Source organism: Perca fluviatilis, chromosome 15, assembly GCF_010015445.1.
Source record: "Perca fluviatilis chromosome 15, GENO_Pfluv_1.0, whole genome shotgun sequence".
NCBI classification, from domain to species: domain Eukaryota; kingdom Metazoa; phylum Chordata; class Actinopteri; order Perciformes; family Percidae; genus Perca; species Perca fluviatilis.
The window spans coordinates 32,575,501-32,598,406 of NC_053126.1; the positions used below are offsets into that span (position 1 = coordinate 32,575,501).

The following is a 22,906-nucleotide window of genomic DNA, read 5'->3' on the forward strand; positions in this document are numbered from 1 at the left end:
TACCCCTCTTTTTTGCACTACTTATTTTATTTCATGTTGTTCTATTTCTTTATTTTACGTACATGTTGGCACTGGAAAATGAGTTGCCTTTATATCTCATTGTACATGTATAGTGACCATAAAAGGCATTCTATTCTAGCCAATAACATCAACCATCACAATGCATCGGTCGGGCAATAGTGCTCATTGACAATGGCCAGCTGTAGTTACATTAGCTGTACATTTTTTGCATGAAATCAAACCAGCACCAATAAGATCTAGTATGATAGACAATGCATTAAACTGCTATTACTCTACAACTGCCAGATAGAAAAGTACCAATTCAAAGACTAAATCTTTATAGTGGAAATCCTTGAGGACCTTGATTTTTATCTCCATCTTTGGTGAAAAGCAATTGTTCTTCTCCGCCAAGGTAAAGGTGTTCAGTCACAATTAGAAATCATTAATATTATTATATTATGTAGAGTATGCACTTCATGATTGGGAATTGACTTCACAGGGCAAAGATTCTTCAATCAGAGAAGGAATCCTTTCATATCACTTTCTTTCATATTTTGCACAGATTTTTAGTCTTTCATACTACTGGCAACTGTTGCTCTTCATACTACGTCACCTTACAGACGCTAAAGGGTTCCCTTTTTGTCATAACAGGTTGCTAAGGAAGTGGTCACGAATAAACAATTGATTAAATATTTGTGCAAATGAACTGTAAATCCATAAACCAGCGGCTAAAAAATTAAAATAAAAAATTAAAACCAAAACCATTTTTTTTTTTTGCGCTTAAAAAAAAAAAAATTTATAAAATTTTTACCTTTAAGTTTTTCAGCAGCAGCTGAAAGCTAAGGCTTCTGTCTTTCGTCATTACATTTTGTGATGACATCATCCCGTTACGTGAAGTCTGGTGCAAAACTACGTGCCACCATTCTATTGCAGATTAAATTATCAAAACGCCACTGCACATAAAAATGAGCATATCTCAAAAACAAACAAAAAAATCCACGAATAATGGAAATAATATGTTAAATAAATATTTTGTTCATGTTTCTACAATTAGAAATCTATAGGATCAATACGTTTTGTGTGTTTATTTAGTAAAATTAGATGAAAACAAGTATTGTTTCTTATTTATGACACAATTTCAAATATAACCAATTTAGGTTTCATGGCAGTATGTGATTGTAAATGGACTTCAGTGCTGGGACACTGAATGCCAGCTCATGTGTTTAATGGGTTGTTGCTTCAATGTTTAAACTGTTAAAATGGACATTTTCAGTAGGAATTGATTATTGAAAATGGCGTGTGTGTGTGTAGTCTTGTCTTTACAGTAGCATGGAGCTGTGTCCTTTGATTATATATCATTATTATTTCTCCTGCCAGACATTCAAGACATGCCAGATGGTTTGGAGACTTTTTGGAAAAGGGCAAGCACTTGAAGGAACCATCTATCTATAACGTACACCATTGCTGATTTAAACGAACAGTTGCGGCTGTCACACACACCTAAAGCACGCCAGTAACTGCCAGTAGCTCCTCGCTGGATGCTGATTGGTCCAGTTTGCTGCTGTTCGGACACAACCGCATTACTCAAAGCCAGTCAAAATGTATTTTTCTGCGATATGTGATCCTACTATTCTGCCAGTGCCTACATTGGTATTACTTGCTTATTGTGATGTCATTTCTTGGACTATCTTCAAATGCTTCATATCTCTTAGTACAACCTAAGCTAAAATGTCAAGTCAATAAACCATAATAATTAATAAAAATATTGAAATTGTGTCATAAAAAAAAAAAAAAATTGAACGTGTTTTCATCAAATTTTCCTAAATATTGATCCTATACATTTCTAAATGTAGAAACATGTACAAAATATTTCTTAACACATGTTATTTGAACTTATGGTGATTTTATTTTTGTGTTTTTATGTTTTATGTGCAGTGGCATTTGATAGTTTTATCTGAATTAGAATGGTGACACGTGGTTTTGCACCAAACTTCACGTAACGTGATGATGTCATGACATGACATGAAAGACTGAAGCCTTAGCTCTGCTGCTGCTGCTGGAACAAAAAATATTAATTCTTTCTTCATGCACTAAGGCTTCTGAACTTGGCTCAGTGGGAGGCACATTAATTACATGTTGCCACTTGTTTTCTGCTGTGAACCAGGAGGCCTTAATATAGCCAACATTGCCATTTTGAGATTTTCTGTCATATTTATTCTGAGGTTAACCTATATAAAGAAACTGTGTCCATGCTTGGACACTTTTTGGCTAACTTCTATCAGAATATATGTTTACATACAAATATAAATGATCTTGTAATGTTTATATGTTGTAATTGTGTAAAACTGAAGTGAAAATGCTTACCTTTCTAACAGAATATAGTTTTACCTTTTAGCTTGGTCTTTAAAAGAGTCGGCAAAAGCAAGCTAATACCGGAATTAGCCATGCACTACCCTTGGCCATACTCTGACAACCCTATCTCCTCAATGTGAAAACTCAATGGGCGCTGCTGGTTTTTCAGGGGTATTAACCATGTTAACAAGTTGGCCAACTTAACATCAATGCTGTCAACACATCCAGGACTGTGCTTCTGTTCTTTACAATAAAATGGCATGCTTCAACAACTCCAAATTATGCAGTAAAAGCTCCTTAAATTTCCACTTTGAATGTAAACGTAATTTCACCCTATGATTGCGCCCAAGCATTGTTACTTCTGTCTCTCATCAAAGTTACTTTCATATATGAATTAAACGCGTAAATGTCTATGTAGATTCCCACGTAGATTCTTGTGTATAAATTAATTCAAATTGAATTGGACTTCGTCTGTGATTGCCCAGGAAAAGCACAGTGAAAAGACTGTAAAGTATGTCAGACTGGATGTGTCCGGATATGGCCAATAGCTATGAAGTACGAACGGTGTCTGATAGGGATGTAACGATGCATCATGAATCAGTTACAAATCAAAACGCAATGCAATTTTTAAACGTTCTAGGGCATAATCTACTTTTGATTTTACTTATTTAACTTCAGACGTCACTACGTCTTTGTAGTTTATTTATTTTAAGAGATATTTTTCTATTTATTTAGTTATTTTGATGTGGGATTTGTTTAAACATTTTTTTTATTATTTTTTATATAAAAGTAAATCTCAGTTGCACTTTTGATAAGAGGACATCTATTGTTTTGCAGTTTTATTTAGTCATTTGTCTGCAGCTCATTCTGTTAAAAAATTGTGAGAAAAAAAAACTTATTGTGAACCAAATCGTGAGTTAAGTGTATCATTAGGTCTAATGTCTGAACATGGACACAGTTATGTTAGAGAATATCTTTTTAGCATGATATAGTAGGTCTTCTAGAAAAATATGTGGCTATCTTTGACACAATGTTTCTTTCAAGTTTTCAAGATTGCAAGGATAACAGAGAAGGTAGAAACGTGTACGTGTGTGCGTGTGCGTGTGTGTGTGTGTGTGTGTGTGGCCATCTCATGGCAACATGTGATCAGGACATGACAGCATATGGGCCCTTTTTGAATGACATGTTGTCATTACATGACAACTCTGAATAATAAACCCTCAGGGAGGACATTTTTGTAGGCCAACCCAGAAGTTAGCATCACACTGGTTCCCTTAACAATTGGCAATGGGATTTTTCCATTGGAATATTGCAGAAAATAAGCTCTGTGGCAAACAAACATTTATGATACTTACACGTTTTATTTTAGGAAGATCTTAAAAAATAACCACCAGTGTTTCCCCTATGTTGACTGCTTTAGCCTGGCAGATGGGGGGATACCACAATACCAAATATATACCAATAAATATTTATCGATAGATAGGTTTGGCAATGTGAGACTACACCACCAACAATATATCTTTACTTCACCTGTTCAACTGACTTTAGCAGTTTAGAAAAACTTGACTGTCCTGCTGTTACAGACGAGAACTAACCACAGCCTCACTCATTGACTCAGGGCAGTGTGTCGCTGCAGTTCATGGTGGTGTTCAGCTGCAGAATGAATATAGGGGAAACACAATGGATATTTGGCGCCTCAGAGCCTTTTGGTTAGTTTCCAGGTGATGACGCTTCCTAGAGCCAGGCCGGCAACAAAGATCAGGACAAGGCTGTAGCTGTGACAGCTCATTGATGACACGTTCTGCATGGACGCCACCGCCAGCTCGGAGAAACTGTTGATCTGTGGAGAGACAGCTCTTATCATGTGGTGCATCATTATCACTCCTGGAGAAAATATTTCTGAAGAATGAAAAATATTTCTGAAGAATGAAAAACATTTATGCAACTAAATGAAAGTAACTTTTTTATTTTATTCCCAGATATCAAATTGGTTATTGTTTCGTTGCTCTGATTGGTTGTAGGTCTATCCAATCACATACAGAGCCATTTTGGTCTATGCCCAGTGATAGCGCACCTTAGAAATAGAAAATATGGGGATGTTTCAGATTAATTTGCATTTGCGATTTGGTCTGGCAATGTCCGCCAGGAACTGTGTATGGTCAATGGTAATTGTGCTAAACTTCTGCAATTGTTGGGCCTCACTGTAAAAGCATCCTAATGGACGTAATAATAATAATAAATAATAATAACAACAACAACAACAACAACAACTTTATTTTTATAGTAGATTTCATACAATTAAATCCAGCTCAAAGTGCTTTACAGAATGGCATTAAAAACATAAGATAAATACGTCCACAAGAATAGAATGAAAACTATGAAAAATAAAAAGGGACAAATCTAAAAGTAGTAAAAGTGTCAAGACGAAAAAAGCGAACCACATTAACTAAATACCAGCCTGAATAAGTAAGTCTTCAGTTGAATTGTAAAAGAGTCAACAGAGCTGGCATTTCTAATATACCTGGGCAAGGTGTTCCAAAGTCTTGGAGCATAGTAGCTTAAAGCAGATTTGCTTGCTTTGTGGGCTACTTTGGAAACAGTAAAATACCAGAATGAGAGGATTTGAGGGCTCTTGTTGGTTGATAAGGAGTTAAAAAGGTATAAAATGTAGGAAGGATCTCATTAAGGGCTTTGTGAGTAAAAAGACCTTAAAATCAATTCACAAAGCCAGTGTAGGGTAGCTAAAACATGAGTAATGTGCTCTCTTGAAAACATTTTTTTCCACATCCTGGTTTGTTAGGAACGGTCTTACTTTGGCCACATTTCTCAGGTGGAAGAATGCTGTCTTGGTGACTTTGCTAATGTGAGCTTCAAAACATAAATTAAAGACTTTTCACTACTGATTTGGTCTGATAAGCCAGGTCCCCAAGCCTATAAAAAGTAAAAAAATAGTAGTTTAGGACTGTTCGCGCCTATTCGTTTTAAAAGAGCTCTGTAAGTGAGGGACAGCCTATAAGGCTGGCCCACCTTGCTGCGGTCCAGCCAAAAACAAACTAGATATAGCTTTATCTACACTGCTGAATAATCTCATACAGTGAGACAACATGAACAACGGTCTCTTGTTCCTGTGACCACAGAGCTAACATGGTTGAGGAAAGTGCTCTGAAATGAAGAAGATGGAAGAAACGAGGGCCCACATACCCATCCTCCATGTTCCCGGATCCAGCCCAGTAGATTGTTTCTGAAGAAATCCACGGTCCACCTCAGGATCTCCCTCACTGATTGAGGGAGATGTGCCTTCACCATCTGATGAACAACAGAAACACAAGGTTCATACACAAAGTGAAGCTGCTGACAAACTCTGTAGTTCGTTTTAATGACCTTGCTGGATTATTGGAAAAAAACTGCAATAAATATCCAAAAATATGTGGACACCTGAATATTACACCCATGCGAGATTGTTGAAAATGTCATTCCAAAGTTATCAATACACAGTGAAATGTGCCTCAAGTTGGGTTAGCATTCCTATGTGTAGGACCAAGGAATGTGTTTTAGGTTGCATACCTACACTACATGCCTGCCACTGTTGGTAATTGTCAGCGTGTTTGTCTGGAGGTGTGTGTGTGTGTGTGTGTGTGTGTGTGTGTGTGTGTGTGTGTGTGTGTGTGTGTGTGTGTGTGTGTGTGTGTGTGTGTGTGTGTGTGTGTGTGTGTATATATATATATATATATATATATATATATATATATAAATATGTGTGTACGTCACCAGCATAGACTGTATGTATATAAAAATGGACAACGCATCTTGCACTTCCTCTCAGTGTAGAAAAGTGAAGGCAAAATCTCACGTGAAAGGGAACTGTCATCTTGTAATTTTGGAGCCAGAGTCTGTGCAGTGGTAATCGGGCGGTGGAGATGCGGTATAAAAGTCCCACCCACACACCAATCACAGCTGACAATCATGATGTTTTACCCCATTTTTTATAGCATCAAATAACTAATAAAAACTAAACCGATCCAAAAAAAAAGAACACTAAAAAACATCAGCATCAGAACTACCTAAAATGACAGAAATCATCTTGGGAAAAATGAATTTGATGTGTCCTTCGATTTTGACCCAAGTCCCATCCGCTAACATAGAGGGGGCGGGGCTTATGCAGCCAGCCAGCAGGCATCCAGATGTTTTGGCTATCAACCCCTGGTCACCAGGACCTGGGCAATTAAAATTACCTGCATACCTATGGATCAGTTTTGTTTGAAACAGAGAAGGGAAAAGTGTAAGCCCCTATTTTTGGTCCAGTTGCTGCCACATCAAAGAGCATCTTGTAAGGTAAACCGGTTTTGTTTACAATAATCAAAGAAATTATCAGAAAGCAAGGAAATCCAAAGTCATCAAATCAAATTAAAGGTACAATCACTTTAAAAGGTCCCATGGCATGAACATTTCACTTTATGAGTTTTTTTTAACATTAATATGCGTTCCCCCAGCCTGCCTATGGTCCCCCAGTGGCTAGAAATGGCGATAGGTGTAAACCGAGCCCTGGGTATCCTGCTCTGCCTTTGAGAAAACGAAAGCTCAGATGGGCCGATCAGGAATCTTCTCCTTATGAGGTCATAAGGAGCAAGGTTACCTCCCCTTTCTCTGCTTTGTCCGCCCAGAGAATTTGGCCCACCCATGAGAGAGAGAGAGACATCATGGCATTCAAATGAGCAAAGTGGCAGTTGGTCAAGGCCACACCCCCACCCTCCACCTTGCCCCCCCCACCCCCCTCTCCTCCTCAGACACAGAAATGGCACATACTAAGGAAAGCTCATTGTGGGACTGGCTCTAGTGGCTGTAATTCTGCACCAAGGCTGAATTTGGGGAAAAAGACTTCAGATACAGTATTGGGGGACCACTAAGGTCTATATAAAAGCATCCAAAGAGCACCATGTCATGGGACCTTTAATGAAAAAGCTCACAGAAAAATGCCTTACAAGTGCAAATTAAGCTTGATGCAAATATTGGATAATGGAATTACGTTACATGAGCCATTTCCTTAATACCACAAAAGGAAAAACTGAAACAAAATGTAGGTTTCACAAGTATCAATCAAAATAACCATGGGTTTATTGAAGATGTCAAACAACCGGCAGACCGGTCTCACAACATGGACTCAAAAGGAAGGTGGACTTGGAGGGAATAATAATAATAATAACCATTTTGAAAACTTTCAAAGTCTGGAATTGAATGAGCCACATCTTGTGACCTGCCTGAAATGATGAATTTTGAAACCAAGCCAAATGACAGTATTAAGTGTCTCCAATATCAGCAACAGAAGGCATCGTTCAAAATCTAGGACTTCAAGTATCTGTACTACCGCCGCCCCTATTAAAGCAGAAGCTGGCATGGCTGCTTTTCTTGTCTGCCAAAAGTTACTCAAGGGTAAACATAATCTGGAGCAAACGGAGAAGGAAATAAGAAAGAGAAAAGAGCAATCGGAACTTGAAGTGGAGTTAGCGGCTAGCTGTATCTGTTGCGAAGGTAAAGGAAAAGGTTTGCAAAGCTCTGTATCCAATAAATTCCATGGCATGGAAACCTAGATTAACAAAATACAGAAAAGGGACCTCAAAGTTCAACAAAGCCTCTCTCATCTGTTTTAATTGTATCATACATTTATAACAAATTGTTAAAAGGTTTCTGTATCTGCGTGAACCTACATTGAACCAATCCTCCTTTCCTCTTGTGCCCCTTTCTTATCTATCTACTCTCACCAGTGGTGTAGTCGAGTCACCATCTGTCAAGTCCGATTCAAGTCTCCAGAGTTCGAGTCCAAGTCTGCGTCACTAAAGAAGAGTCCACATCCCTCTGCATCTTTCGACTACAGTTGCAGGTGGAGAGCACACACCCTGCCCCTGCATGAATTATCTTATATAAAATGTTTATGACCTATTAGCGTTTTGTTTTATTTCTATACGGTGCTAAAATGACACTGTGCCGGTGCCTAAACGGTGCCTGAACAGATACTTTGAAAAAAAGTTAATTTCACGTGATTTTGAGCCATTTGGCTACTTCTCCAGTTTGAATGGGCGATTGAGTTCCCATTGGCTGCTGATCAGTAGGGTTAAACCATTTCTGTAAGCCTGGAGGGGTCGCCTATGACTATACAACATGCAAAGGATCCTCCAATTTCTTTGTCATTTCTTCTTTTTTGTGTAGCTTTTAAAAACATTAGGTCATTAATTTAAATTCAGTGAATTTACTATTCAATTATAAATTATTTTCATCAAGATAACATTACCACCTTTTGCTCCACTGCTGCCTTTTTGGGGACATTCTAGCTTCAACACCATCTATCAAACTTTACAAACCAACAATAAAAATAACCTGTCACACATATATTATACATAATACTTATATGCTATTGTTGATTACCGTCTACTAGGTGCAATGCTTGCTGGCTGTGAGGCTATCACAGCAGATTGTTGTAGGGGGATGCCAAAAGATTTTTCTGTTGCATTGCAGGGGAGGCACAATTGACAGAGAATATGTTACAATGCTAGTAGACTTTATAAGAACTCTTTCAGGGTGGGTGAGTGGACTTGTTTGCCTCCTGGTTTCGCGCGGTCTGCCGTGGGTAGGCATCATTACATTTCAGATTGCTGCCGGCCAAGAAATCTGAATCATATAGGCCTACAGTAGCCTACATAATACAAATACATGAAACAGTATTTTTATGATTATCTTTATTGAATCAGACCCAATGTGTGAACAAAGCAAAAATATTACATAGCATACATTGTTTTTTTTCCCCTTTTGGATTTAAGATGATATGCTGTTTCCCATGCCCAGGACATTGCTTCAACTTTGTACCTGACGGCTGTAAAAGGATGGATGAGATTGACCTGTGTAGGGCTGCTAATCTTAGCACGCACGCACACACACACACACACACACACACACACACACACACACACACACACACACACACACACACACACACACACACACACACACACACACACACACACACACACACACACACACACACACACACACACACACACACACACACACACACACACACAGGCAAGGCTGAATCTAGTCTTTGGGATGCAGAGATCCACAAGTACTATCTTTTGATGACAAAAATATTCTTAACCACATATGCACCTTAAAAATTATAATATTATAATAAATCTCCACTTTAGTAAAGAAAAGCATTATGACAGAGCTTGTATAAAAACAACTGGTGTCTTCACTGAATAAATGTAGTCTTTTTGTACTGTGAAGAGGAAAAATTCAGATATTCACACACTTTGTGATCAATGACAGGTTGTTTCTTCATCCTACATAGATTTGGCATTCACAACTCAAATTACAGTAAGCGGCTTTATTTTATTCTTCTTCATTGGAAATTTCTTCCTACAATGTAAAGGAACATCGATGGGTTGTGCTTTTGAGCCCCAATATTCTAATTTATGTTTTTGTTTTTACAGTTATGTTTTTAACACTAATAGAAGAGCCACTTCTACACAAAAACATAGGAAAATAGGGTCAGAATGTAAAAAAAGCAGTAGTTACCCTTTATTAAAGTCTATCTAACTATCTAGCTACACTATACTTTTGACAAAATACTTATTTCTCATAGTATGTACACACTAGCCAATTGCAAATCTATAAAGAAAGCATGTACAGAAAAAAATACAACAGCTAAATAACCAGGAACCACTGTACAATATGTGCAAAAAAGAAGAAAAAATGCTAAACTCAATTGTGCCTCCCTTGCAATGCAACAGATAAATCTTCGGTATGATGCAACCATCCCCCTACAAAGATCTGCTGTGATATCCTCCCAACCAGCATGCATTGCACCTAGTAGACAGTAATCAACTTTTACAACAATAGCATATAACTATTATGTATAATATATGTGCGACAGGTTATTGTTGGTTTAAAGTTTGATGGATGGTGTTGAAGCTAGAATGTCCCCAAAAAGGTAGCAGTGGAGCAAAAGGTGGAAATGTTATCTTGATGAAAATAATTTATAATTGAATAGTAAATTCATTGAATTTAAATTAATAACATTTTTTTTATAAGCTACACAAAAAAGAAGAAATGACAAAGAAAATAAAATGGAAAGAAATGAGAGGATCCTTTGCATGTTAAATAGTGGTAGGAGACCCCCAGGCTTACAGAAATGGTTTAACCCTACTGCTCAACAGCCAATGGGAACTTAGGAAACTCACCCATTCAAACTGGAGAAGTAGCTAACAAACAACGCGTTGTCTACGAGTTGTCAACGTGTCTATGTTTGAAAAATCAACGTGTATTTGAACAGTTTGGCTTTCCATATGGTACAAACAGGCCGCACTGAGGTAAAATGTCTGTTGCGGGAACTGAAAATGGCTTTTCCGTGTCATGCATATGCATTCACAGGAGGGTCAAGGGGAAAGTGGGAGTTTCCCATAAAGAGATGGGAGGGAAAGCGTAAAGTTTGCCTAACTATGTGTTCCGCTGGATGTACAAAAAAACCGGCCATGACAGCGCACCTCTATTTTGCGGTGAAAATTCTCCGCCTCCTAAAAGCAAGTGTAAACCAGCCGCAAGCGGGTTTCCTCGCATATGCCTCCTGGTGAAATGGCAGCAGTAATCCGAGCAAGACGAAGACATAGGCCAAGGAGACGAGCTGAAAGGATTTTTGCCACAAGGATCACACTTTTTCAGTTGAGTGAACACAAAATCATTAAGCGTTACAGATTAAGCAGCGATTCAATGTTACAGTTACAGGAAGAAATCAAAGATAACATTGAATCTCTGACTCAGCGTTCACATTCTATTCCTGCAGTTATTAAACTCCTCGCTACATTACAAATATTGGCATCAGGATCATTTCAAATAGTCATAGCATCAGCAGTGGGAATATCACAGTTTGCACTCAGCCATATCATAGTACAAGTACTTAACGCTTTGCTACAGCGCAATTTACGGTATAGTGGGCGGAGGAAGGTGCTCATTACCCGATGAACTGCAGGTTTGGTAAATACTAAGTAATGGTGTGTTCTTTTTGTCTTGGAGTCGCGACTAGTAGCTCGAGTGTGACGTCACATCCGTGTCGAAAAACGAATAACCGCGGGTAGGCTACTGCTCTGCTTTCTGCTCAAGACTCGGCCATTGTTGTCATAGCAACAGAGTCTCTAGCCAATTTCAGCTGCACAAGCTACAAAATAACTAATTAGGCGGTATTTAACTCATGATAAGACTGTAGCGACATGCCTATAGGTAGCACTATACAGTGCTATGTGTACGACTTCTTCATTTGGTTACAACAAAGACAAAAGTGCTTAAAATTGTAGAAAACCACAATGTTTACTACGTGTGATGCATGACGTAGCCATCTTTGAAATAGTGTTAATTTTGTCACCTATTTTTAATTTAGTCTTAGTCTTGTGCCAAACATTTTTGTTAGTCAAGTTTTAGTCGACTAAAAGTCTCGTCATTTTAGTCTAGTTTTAGTCAAAAGAGAACTCAAGGTATCTTAGTCGAGTTTTAGTCGACTAAAAGTCTTGCCATTTTAGTCAAGTTTTAGTCAAAACATTTTAGTCTTCTTTTAAATAAATTATTTCTGATAACCATTTCAGTCAAATAGTTATAAAAATAAATAAATTATATAAAGTTATATAAATATTGAGCCTCTTCCTTATTTCACCAGTAAACGACAAAAACAACCACTGCATAGGAAAAGGATATTTTACAATAAAATAAATGCAGCACGAAACTGGCGAGGCGTATTTCAAGTGAACGCAACATATGTGTTGTTTTTCAGACAACGGTTTTTGGACATTGGCGCAGTCTCGTCATTGTCTCGTCTTAGTCATGGAAAAAAAGGTCGTTGACGAACATATTTAGTCTCGTCTCGTCTGACGAAATTAACACTACTATGAAAGTGAACTCGGGGTCCTCTGAGTTCAGACGACTTGACAAGTCGTATATACGACCTCTGGGGGGCGTTCTTTTTGCAACTTCCGGTTCTTAACTCCGCAAAACAACTCGTAAATCGACTTCGGTGGACAAAAAGAACCATAAGCTGAAGTATCACAGCGTGCGTTTTCTGCGGGTTGGCGCTGATATTCGCAAATGTATGTACATCTGGCCCTCGGTCTTTAGCTGTTGTTTAGACTGTTGTACATATCTGTGTTAAGTCAGAAACTTCGTCCAACTTTCAAGTTTATTTTACTTCTATGAAATCGGACTTGAGCATTCATGATATGAAATGAAATGACCGCTATGCTGGTGCAACAACAAAAAAACTCTATTATCTCTGCCAAAGAGGGAGATTTAAGTATTTAGTGGAGTCCCTCTGCAATATCATGCCTTTATGGGAGCCTTTGAATGCAGCATTGCAGAAAGTTGAATGATGCAAAAGACTGTGTATTTCCTGGAGAAGTACACCAGGGGTCAACCAAGAACGCTTGTCAGAAGCAGTTAATAAATGGCAAACATTTTTAAAACAACAGATACAATATTTAAAAATATTATATCTGCTTAGGACAAAGCCCTCTTGTGGCCAGTAATTGAGTCAGAAGATGTGATGATTCAAAATGAGGAGCACTTTAGATTTTCACGTGATAATCTATTCTGATCTATTATTTTTTATTAATCTTTATTTTACCATGAAATAATCCCATTGAGAGTCAGAATCTCTTTTTCAAGGGAGTCCTGGCCAAGACAGCAGTATAATAGTCCATATTAAAATATACAGTGAAAAATAGACAACATAAAACAGAAAAAGACAGTTGGCAATTTAACATCTCAACATAATCACCAGAAGTGCTCAGTAACAGCACATGTGCATTTAGTACTCAAATAGTCCTTTATCCTAATTTTAAACTGTGTCACTGTTGGTAGGTAGTCTAATTTAAGATGATTCTGCAATTTATACCAGGATGAGAGTGCAAAAACTTTAAAAGGCACTTTCACCAAAGACAGTTCGCGTTCGGGGAATGTCACACATGATTTGCCAATATGATCGAATATTACATTTCCTGGTGGTGACTTTAGGAGTCAGGAGAGAACATAAGTAAGTAGGTAGTTTACACAGTATGACCTTAAAAAGAAAAATATACCAATGTGCCGACCTGCGATTGTGCAAAGAAGGCAAAAATAAGCTAACCCACCTTGACAGCCAGCTTTCCGGCTACGTAGAAGAGCACAGCGATCCTCTCCCAGCTGATCCCGTATTGAAACACTTGGTCTGCCACTTCCTTAAAGCTGTCAACATTAGAGCGGGAAGAACAAGCTATCCCATCTATCACACTGCAACAGAGACAAGAGAGGATAAGGGCAGTTTGAGTGTTAAAAAACTTGAGAAACTAAAGAGCATATAACCCGGTGCTATAGACCAGCCTGGGTAAACCCTGACGAACTTCCGGCAAATTTGAGATTTGCTCTGCAAGTCAGCCTGGCGAAGAGCCCATTCAAAACCATTTCCAATGTCCCCAAAATCTAGGCACCAATCACAACCGCTGAGGCGGGCTTTACACCAATCACAACCGTTGAGGCGAGCTTTACGCCATGACGATAGCGCAGCGACAGCGAGCAGCTTTTTGTTTACATTCAACCGAAGCGCAGCGTCACCCGGATCGTTGGTCTGATTGGTTGAAAGATTATCCAATTGCGCCCAGAGGCATTTGAGCTGCGTCCGTTGGTGACACCCCTTTGGAAATTAGCTATCAATGAACCTTTCCCATACCCACTCTCAGTTACAACTGATAAGGGTCTGGTGTTAACCAGGCTAATAGACCAGTGGTTTTCCAACCTTTTTGGTCTGAGGTCCCCCCACAGCTACCACTTCATCTATTCCCAAAGTATGTTCTAAATGTATACAACTATTAATTATGTAAAAGTGGATATTGGTAATTACTTCATAAAATTGAACTATCAATATTTAGGTTGGTTTGGTCTGCAATCACACTACTAGCCTTTTCGGCTATTACTATTTAGAGTGAAGCTAAATGTTTCAACCCTTTATCCATTACTTTTAGCTAACTATTTCAACCGTTAGCTAAGTATTAAAATTTTTAGCCATTTAAACCGTTTCTCTGTTACTTTTAGCTGATCATTTGAACTGTTAAGGCAGTTAAGGTTACTTTTAATTAGTTATCCCTACCCTATGTAACTTCTGTGCTCGCTTGCTAACTAGTTTTCACACACTCTTCCATACTGTAGCTACAACATGCAGTGTTCCGGTGTTGAAGTATGTGGATATATTCTTTTAATCAAATCATAATTTATATTTTTTCAAATTAGTAGATCTACTCTGCAATCTTTCCATTTACCCCCTGGCAACAGCAGAAGTACCCACTGGGGTACATGTAACCCTGGTTTGGAATCAATGCTATAGACGTTTTCAGTATTCTACCATGAGCGCTGAGATACTGCGGCTCAGACTCACTCTTTGAGCTCCTGGTCGCCTTGGACCTTGTCCCCAATGATGCAGATCATTTTGGCCAGCTGGATCACCAACTTCTGCTCCTGGTCCTTTAAGTCTGCCTGCGGAGTAAGGGGTGGGAAGTCCTCGGAGGGTACTTCCTTCAGCTCCTCCTCTATCACCCTGGAAGAGAACAGGATATTAAAAAACAGACCCTGTCCCAAACTTATAGAGGGAATTAAATATGCAGTAGATAAGACTTATAAAATCATATTTGCTGAAACTGACCCTATGTTCCAGTAGAATTACATAAAGCAGGTAATAAATACATCAATACAACGAATATGTAATTATATAATTAAATGTCAAAATGTGTATATATTTATTTCTACTTTCATTTCTACTTTTAGTTATACATTTATACTTTTATTTTTACTTTCATAGTTTTATTTATACTTTTATTTATCCATAGCATAACTTGCTGCAGGGACTAAATATATCATCAACTTTAGTCCTCAAAAGTCAGGGTGCAGGTTCTGCTTAGTGAATGAACGTGTTACAGACCCAGCGGCTCAACTAGTCGATCAAGCTCTTTTGGTTTGCACTGTATTGCTACAATCCATCAGATAGAGATTAAGAAGAAAGAAGGATTCATAATTCGTTTAATAGGTTCTTTTTTTTTTATTATTTTTTATTTTATTATTATTTGGGAATATTGTAAATACTAGACATTCTGATCCAAGAGGGAGCTTGGGTGTGGTTCATTAGATGCACGCACACCAAATAACTATACTGCATTCTGAGGATTCAACTTGATGCTGCACAATCTTGCCCTGCACATGTGTGAATGACTCTGAAAATACCTGGTGGTGGCAGTAATCATGGATCTTCAGGTCACACAGCACGTAATGTTCAATTATGTCAGCTGGTAAATCAAAAGAAGGCAGCCACCAGGCTCTCTCCATCAATCACATCACCCTGTAGCCCTTTTTTTAATAATACATCTATGTTGCAGCCTCACTTGCTGTACGTTAGCTCTTAGAGGAGCATGAATACAGCTTACAGTGGCTTGAAAAAGTATTCATACTCCTTGAACTTTTCCACATTTTGTCACGTTACAACCACAATTGTAAACGTATTTCATTGGTTATAAAAAAATATCCCAAGCTTTGAACATCTCACGCAGCGCTGTTCAAGCCATTATTCGAAAATGGAAAGAGTATGGCACAACTGCAAACCTACCAAGACATGGCCGTCCACCTAAACTGACAAGCCAGGCAAGGAGAGCATTGATCAGAGAAGCAGCCAAGAGGCCCATGGTAACTCTGGAGGAGCTGCAGAGATCCACAGCTCAGGTGGGAGAACCTGTCCACAGGACAACTATTAGTTGTGCACTCCACAAATCGGGCCTTTATGGAAGAGTGGCAAGAAGAAAGCCATTGTTGAAAGAAAGCCATAAAAAGTCCCGTTTGCAGTTTGCCACAAGCCATGTGAGGGACACAGCAAACATGTGGAGGAAGGTGCTCTGGTCAGATGACACCAAAATTGAAGTTTTTGGCCTAAATGCTAAACGCTTTGTATGGCGGAAAACTAACACTGCACATCACCCAGAACCCACCATCCCCACTGTGAAACATGGTGGTGGCAGCATCATGCTGTGGGGATGCTTTTCTTCAGCAGGGACAGGGAAACTGGTCAGACTTGATTGGAAGATGGATGGAGCCAAATACAGGGCAATCTTAGAAGAAAACCTGTTAGAGTCTGCAAAAGACTTGAGACTGGAGCGGAGGTTCACCTTCCAGCAGGACAGCGACCCTAAACATACAGCCAGAACTACAATGGAATGGTTTAGATCAAAGCATATTCATTTGTTAGAATGGCCCAGTCAAAGTCCAGACCTAAATCCAATTGAGAATCTCTGGCAAGACTTGAAACATGCTGTTCACAGATGCTTTCCATCCAATCTGACTGAGCTTGAGCTATTTTGCAAACAAGAATGGGCAAAAATGTCAGTGTCTAGATGTGCAAAGCTGGTAGAGACATAACCCAAAAGACTTGCAGCTGTAATTGTAGCAAAAGGTGTTTCTACAAAGTATTGACTCAGGGGGGCTGAATACTTTTGCACGCCACACTTTTCAGTTTTTTATTTGTAAAAAAATTTGAAAACCATGTATCATTTTCCTTCCACTTCACAATTATGCGCCACTTAGTGTTGGTCTATCACATAAAATCCCAATGAAATACGTTTACATTTGTGGTTGTAACGTGAAAAAATGTGGAAAAGTTCAAGGGGTATGAATACTTTTTCAAGCCACTGTAATTCTTTTCTGTCTCACTCAGGGCTGATATAATTCCTATTCTCTCAGCTAAGTCCTTGAAAATGTTGCATGTTCAGCATTCCGTTGTACTCACGTTACAAGACACTCAAAGAAGTCGGTTGTTTAGTTTTTCCGGTAACAAACTTAACGTAAATTTTTGTTTTAAGCCTGTTTTTTGTTAGCCAAAATTAGCATCCCAATTAATATCACAGTTAAGGTGAATTACGGTTCCACCTTGCTAACTAATACCTTTTGCTATGCAAACAGACTGTAAAAATAGATTATTAAAATTACAGTATATTAACAGTCTAGTTATGTATGCAAAACGATCCCACCGGGGCTGGTAATGTTGAACTGTTTTAACCATATGTGGTGGTGTTGGTAATCGATGCTAATGTAATGGTAGCTTTATATCAAAGCCTGATATATAAATAAACAACTTTAAGTTAACAGCATTTGTTAAGCCTTTTTTGTGTTTCTGGCACTGTATTGATATACATTTTGTTAATAAAACTATCCATAGTTCAGGTTAACATTTGTTATGTTGTTTGTTATTAGCTAATCTTATCAACCCGCCAGCGACTTCAGATAACAATGGCCTGTGTTGTGTATTTTGGGCTACTATTAGAGCCGTAGTTGAGATACACCTGATGGATTGTGGGTAACTTTAGCTTCCGTTGTTGGCGATAGCCACGCTGCTGTAAAGACATGCTGTTGCGCTAATAAACAGTTAAAGTGATGGTTCGGAGTAATTTCACACCTTGACTCGAAGAACACCCTCAGAAGCTTTTTGGCGGGTCGAACATTGGGGAGTTAAGCGTGAGTAGCATTAGTCGCTGAGAAAGAGGCTAATGGATATCGGCAAAGTTCTGTAACATTACCCCACTAATGACGGAAATGATACCAAAGGTCTACACTAGTATATACAGGTTAGGCACTCATAAACGATGGATTGTAAAGTTTGTAGTACACCAGAAGGTTATGTAAATAATTGCCTGCTGGCTTCTGCTCTCTTGCTGTTGTTGTTGCCTGTAAGACGAGTGCTTAGGGACATCTACAAATTACAACACCGAAAAGAGATGCAACAAAAATATTTTTAATTTAACTTATTTTTTAAAGTAAGTGCTGTAGTATAACTAGCAGGAGACAAGTAATAATTGAGGTAAGTTTGGAGACATTACCTTATTTAATCATTAAATTAATAAATATTTTTGTTGCATCTCTTTCGGTGTTGTAATTTGTAGATGTCCCTAAGCACCTTTACTGCCCGGTAGTAACAGCAGCAGCAGCAGCAGAGAGCAGAAGCCAGCAGGCAAGTGTTATTTACATAAACTTCTGGTGTACTTACAAATTTTACAATCCATCGTTTTATGAGTGCATAACCTATTTGTACTACTGTAGACGTTTGGTATCATTTCGGGCATTATTAGTGGGGTAATGTTAAGAGACACTTCGGATCCATTAGCCTCTGCGCTAAGCTATTCAGCTGATAACGCTATGCTACGCTAACGCTCCCAATGTTCGACCCAGGTGAAAAAAGCTTCTGGGGGGGTGTTTGGCTCGAGATCATGGTGCAAAGGACCCTAGGGTGAAATTACTCCGAACCATCACTTTAATATTCCGTCGTAGTCCGGTTTATCACTGTTCTGTCTTGTAACATGTCTGGACCGACGGTTGCTCTCCGTGACGGAGGAGTTTTATGCTGCCTTTTCTCAACCGATGCATCCTGCTGACCAGGATGCATGTTATGAATGAATTTACAATAAACCTACACTTATTAAACAGCACCTAGTGCATTTTCAATTAACTACAAGACAATTTTTTTTTTCTAATTTACTATACTGTGAGACATTTTATATGTAGCAGGCTAGGGGAAGAAACTGTTAGGTCTACTGATGTTAACAGTTTCTTGGTTTACTTGGGACACTGTGAAAGGGACAAAAAAAGGCAACCTGACTTGCCTAAATTTAAACTGGTCCCAGTAACAACCACTCTCTAAGTATGTGATGCTCTTGGAACAGCACACTAATATTACCTATAATATTTGAGAACTATGAACTCTCTTTTACACTGTTAAAGAGTGTCATAAGACCTTTGAGTGGTAAGGAAGAGCAGAGCTGGTAAGACCAAACAGTGTTATGGCCATAAGCGGTAAAAAAAAAAAAAAAGTTAAAAAAGAAATAACACTCATCAAATAATATACTCTGCAAAACTGTTTAAAAAAATAAATACTTTCCCTAGTGGTGAAATGAACTCCATCGTGCAAAAAAGCCCAGGGGTCTCATTTATAAAACGTGGCGTACGCACAAAACGGGGCTGAAAATGTGCGTACGCCACTTCCCACGCAAAGGTTGTGATTTATAAAAAAACAAACTTGACGGGAGAATGTGCGGCCTTCCACGCAAACTCTGACCCATGTGTGCGCACATTTTGGAGACAATGGGAATTGGCGACGCAGATGTTGAGGTGGTGAACTGAAATCAGACTGCAGAAAGTAAATTGGGAATAACTATTACTCGTAATATGTTCAAGTATTGAGAGCCTCACGCACATTTTTTCACTCCATATCATCCACATTACCATAAAGATTAAATCCAGCAGTGCTATTTGTGCTTGTACTGAGTGATACTTGTTCGATAAACACCTTGTAAAATCCAACTCAAATCTTTAATAAAAATGTGTTATTAATGTTTAATCGGCGCGGCCTCACCGTCACATTGTCTGCTACGGAGCACAGGAGGAGGAGATGGCCCGACTGCATGGAATACAGGATATCATCAAAGACCCTACCATTAGATAACTGCAGAACACAGTGTAAATAACTAAATAGCGGTCTTTAAAACTGTGCATGTTTCATCAAATGTCAAAGTCTGGAAATACAGTCGTTAAGCTCTCGCGCAATCATTACACAATACTGTGCGTGACAAAACTTGCATGAAGAAAAGTGTGTTTGCCTATTAGACTTTCCTATTAAATACTGCGGTGAACCTGTGCGTAATGCTGCATGATGGCACTGCTGGCCCTGCAGGAGGACTACGCCAATGGAAGAATCAGGAGAAAAAGAGGCTTCAGGGACCATGAAGATGACTGACTAATATGCCAATTTTAAATTCCCTAAAGCTGCGCTCTTGGATCTCTGTACTTAATTGGGTCAAGTAGAGACGGCAAATACAGGTCCTCGCCACTCTGGGGTCAACAGGCTGTTTCCAGAGGGAAATGGAAGACAGCTAAGTGTTTTATATAAATATTATATATAATCTTAAACTTTATCACTAAGTCTTGTTTGGATATAATATATAGTTCTGTTAAATCTTATCATTTAGGTTTGGTATATCGAAGCTGTCCCCGAGAGCCATAATGCCTGCCGTTTTGGAAGGTATTATTAATATAGGTAGTCTATAGATCAGGTTTCCCTAACAGGCCGAATTTATAATTCAATTTGCAGCAATTCCTGAACGTCTGAGAAGTTTTTTGCTTTTTCCCCACCAGTCGTCATGATTCGGTATGATTGGGCATAACAAAAGAACAACTGCCAGGGTCATTAACATACTGATCAGCATTCATGAGGTGCTTTGCATTGACTATTTATGGTTAAAAATGGGCGTGTACAGGGTGGGATAAGAGGCTGATTCACAAACGAACAGTTATGGGTAATCTGTGATTTATAAAAGGTAACATTGCTTACAGATGTGCTTACACACGGTTTTATAAATCTGAATTGTTTTTGGCGTGTGCCATTTTTGGCTTTTGGGCGTACGTACACTTTTAGTAAGGATCCTAAGCACAGTTTTATAAACGAGACCCCAGGGGTCTCATTTATAATTTGCGTCAGAAGCGGCGTACAGACGAAACATAGGATGTGAGTACGCACAGAAATATTCTGATAAATAAAACCGTGCCCACACACGTCCTACGCCGGATTCCCTTTATAAATCACAATCGGCTCTAAATGTGGAGCAGCTTTGGCGGCTTCATGTCACGCCCATAGCTGCCCTTAAATAGTCAGTGAAACGCCCCAAATTAATATTCATTCATCCAGACTTCTTGCGCAGCTATATTAAAAGATCAATTTTGGGATTTTCTTAATCTCTGCGATTAAGCACAAGATAAATGAGCGTAGATTATGGATTGTTGATAATCTTAAAAGTAGGTTTTCACATACAAGGAAATTGCACTTTAACTTTCCAGAGGCTGATGACGTTTCTTCATTTATGGTCTTCCTTATATGAGTCATGATGCAACACAGTTTATGAGAGGTGTGATTTACCGTAAGAGCGCAACAGCTGTTACTGTGAAATGAAACTGAAACTTGCTTTAGATTAGAAAATGTTGTTATTTTCATTAACAAACGAACGTTTCCAAAACAATGACTGGTGAGTGAAGTGGAAGTAAAACAAACAACAGACTATTTATGTTTAACAGTGTGTTCAGCTGTGCTTTAGATACACTAGGCTGAGGAAATGACCCATTTCAGTTCAGGGTAAATAACATACATTTTCACAGTTGCAAAATGTCAGAACACTGCAAATCTTCACATTTGAGAACAGCAATATTTTTGGTATTTTTGCTTGAAAAATTATTTAAACAATGAATCAATTATCTAAATTGTTGTTGACTCATATTTTGTAGCTCATCTTATCAGTCACCATTTCAGCTCTAGTTTTGAAATATGGTACGATGTGTGAACCTATCCAGATGTCATCACAAATGAAATGGAACCTTTTCCAGCCAATCAGCCCTTCTAAATTCATTGATTTTTTTTGTTTTTTGTTTTCATGGTCTCATGTTATTTTAAACTAACTAAATGACTGTTGATTGAACACAATCCATCTTGGGCTCTATAACTTGAGATCAGAGAAAGGAAACTTACTCTTTGATCAGGGCCTCCCCTATCCTCGCATCTGAGGAGGAATAAAACAACATTAGTGTGCACTACACGTTCAAAATTACACAAGGCAGCGTTAACTTCTGGCTATCTAAATGGTTACAATGTTGCCACTGTGGTTGTTAGCCTACAAGTAGCCGCGGGCCATTTACAAATACAGGAATAAAAAATACGAATGTTAAATTCCGCAACTTTAATTTGACTTGAACTACTACGTTGAGTGCCACAGAAAGCTTACCTGACATACCGTTTCCTTCACACGCCATGGTTTGAGGAAAATTTTAAAAATAAAACTTCTAGAGAAACTTTTTTTCACCTCACAAACTCTGCCTCTCTCACACAGTCAGATAAAACCTCATTTAAAAACGTGAGGCGCTATTTAAAAAATAAAAAAACATCCCTAATGAAACGCTAACTATATTTTATATGAACGACCTCCATGAAGAGACAATACATAGCGTACACACATCGAAAGTGTTCTGTTATGATTCCTGCTTTAAAGGAAAACACTGGGCGGCGCAAATCAACTGTCCTTGACTTAAATACATCCGTGTAGCAACTTGAGTCATGTACATAGTTCATGTTACATTTATGTAGGCCTACATCGTCCCCGCTTCCTGTCTAAACTTACTGGAAAAGGCTATGCTGCTGAGTCTACGCGCTTTGTGGTCAGCACTGCTTTGCCAAATCGATAAGTTGCATGCACAGTAGTCTCTCGGTGTTTTTTCATGTAATAAAATATTTATTAATATTTGTTTGTTATTTTTGGTTGTTTTTTATGTTTTGTTGCGTAGGCCTATGTAGACTATTTTTGTGTTCACCCCGTTTTTCATTATAAAATGTATTCATAGGCTACATAATGTAAAGAAGTTCCCCGCATTATCTTTTTTTAAGTAGGCCTAGATATAGAAAAATATACAGAGCTATACATAAAGCCAA

At 38.5% G+C, this 22,906-nt stretch overlaps 1 protein-coding gene across 3 annotated transcripts; it reads right to left on the bottom strand.

Moving 5' to 3' along the window:
• Positions 1-3,693: 3,693 nt before the first annotated feature.
• On the bottom strand, positions 3,694-22,523 carry LOC120575383 (apoptosis regulator BAX-like). 3 transcript variants are annotated; one of them, XM_039826149.1, is made up of 6 exons: positions 22,215-22,517; positions 21,953-21,983; positions 14,789-14,947; positions 13,512-13,650; positions 5,554-5,658; positions 3,694-4,192 (listed from the first exon to the last, which is right to left on the bottom strand). In XM_039826149.1, exons 1-6 carry the CDS (start codon positions 22,231-22,233, stop codon positions 4,049-4,051), a joined length of 597 nt encoding a protein of 198 aa, XP_039682083.1. In that variant the 5' UTR covers positions 22,234-22,517; the 3' UTR covers positions 3,694-4,048. The 3 variants fall into 3 exon arrangements, with proteins under 3 accessions (XP_039682083.1, XP_039682082.1, XP_039682084.1); XM_039826148.1 differs by having other exon boundaries at positions 22,206-22,515; XM_039826150.1 differs by lacking the exon at positions 3,694-4,192 and adding an exon at positions 4,661-5,283 and having other exon boundaries at positions 22,206-22,523.
• Between the last annotated feature and the right edge of the window lie 383 nt (positions 22,524-22,906).